Source organism: Propithecus coquereli, unplaced genomic scaffold (assembly GCF_000956105.1).
Source record: "Propithecus coquereli isolate 6110/MARCELLA unplaced genomic scaffold, Pcoq_1.0 Scaffold112, whole genome shotgun sequence".
Taxonomy (NCBI): domain Eukaryota; kingdom Metazoa; phylum Chordata; class Mammalia; order Primates; family Indriidae; genus Propithecus; species Propithecus coquereli.
The window spans coordinates 3,541,036-3,542,166 of NW_012135192.1; the positions used below are offsets into that span (position 1 = coordinate 3,541,036).

General features: G+C 32.3%; 1 protein-coding gene across 1 annotated transcript in view; it reads left to right on the forward strand.

The window, feature by feature from the left end:
- NAA15 (N(alpha)-acetyltransferase 15, NatA auxiliary subunit) overlaps positions 1 to 1,131 on the forward strand; it is a 126,699-nt gene that overhangs the window by 78,184 nt on the left and 47,384 nt on the right. The window contains exon 16 of the mRNA XM_012654680.1: positions 438 to 546. Coding sequence (XP_012510134.1) covers positions 438 to 546 — 109 coding nt within the window. The remainder of the gene's footprint in view (positions 1 to 437; positions 547 to 1,131) is intronic.

Genomic DNA, 1,131 nt, shown 5'->3' on the forward strand with positions numbered 1-1,131 from the left:
GAACAAAGCAAGACAGAATGGATAGTGTACTGTTTTTAATAGCTTGATTATATTTCACTTTGTTTGAATTATGTTTTCTACAGTTCCCTTCATATCTCTCTTGATCCTATTTTACTTCTCTTTTCTGTCTTTTTTTCTCCTTGGTTGTTTGACTTGTTTCTCTTATTGTCTTTCTTTCCCTGGTTCTATTTTATCTACTTCCTTCTTGTTAGATAGTTTCTATCCAGAGATAATGTAATATTTGTGGTTAAGAATTCTAGAGTTCAAAATCCCCTTCATTTAGATTATGGGAGGTTAAAATATGGCAGTGTTTTTCTGAGTGACTGGTAAGTGATTTTTATTTTTAAAAAACCAGTAAATATTTTTAATAGCAAGAATAAAATCACACTCCCCAAGAATCTTACTTCCATTTGTATAATATCTTTTATTTTTGTTAGGTTGAAACTCCATTGGAAGAAGCTATTAAATTTTTAACACCGTTGAAGAACTTGGTGAAGAACAAGATAGAAACTCATCTTTTTGCCTTTGAGATTTACTTTAGGAAAGGTAGGCAATTAGGGTATAGTGGACCTGATAAAACTGATCACTGTATTTCTTAGGTATAGTCACCCAACTCTCATAGCCTCACCACTGTAGGATTATTTAGCAAATGCTAATGCAGCTTTCTCACAGAAATGCCTGCTATGCACAGAATGTTGTGGGGAGGTACAATGATACAATTCTCTCTTTGAGGACATTAGAATCAACGATAGATATATGTACGTAACTAGAATTAAGGTCAAATATGGTAATTACCATTTATGTAGTTCAATCAAAGAACTGATGATTGCGTGGATAAAATTAGTTAGTACAAAGCTTAGAGTAGTGCCTGGTACATAGTAAGCATTAAATAAATGTTGGCTATTATGAGCTATTGTTATAAATAGAAGATACAATCTTTCGGTTACATCTTGAGTGGATTGTATTTCTAAAGGAAAAGATACATAGAAGGGAAGAGTATCTATTAAGATAACACAGGAGTGTGTAAATAATATTGAGGTTGTCTATATTACCTGGAGCCAGGTAAAAGATAAATAAAGGGTCTAGGTTTCCAGGTTTAAGATGCTTAGAATATATATTTAGTAGATCGTA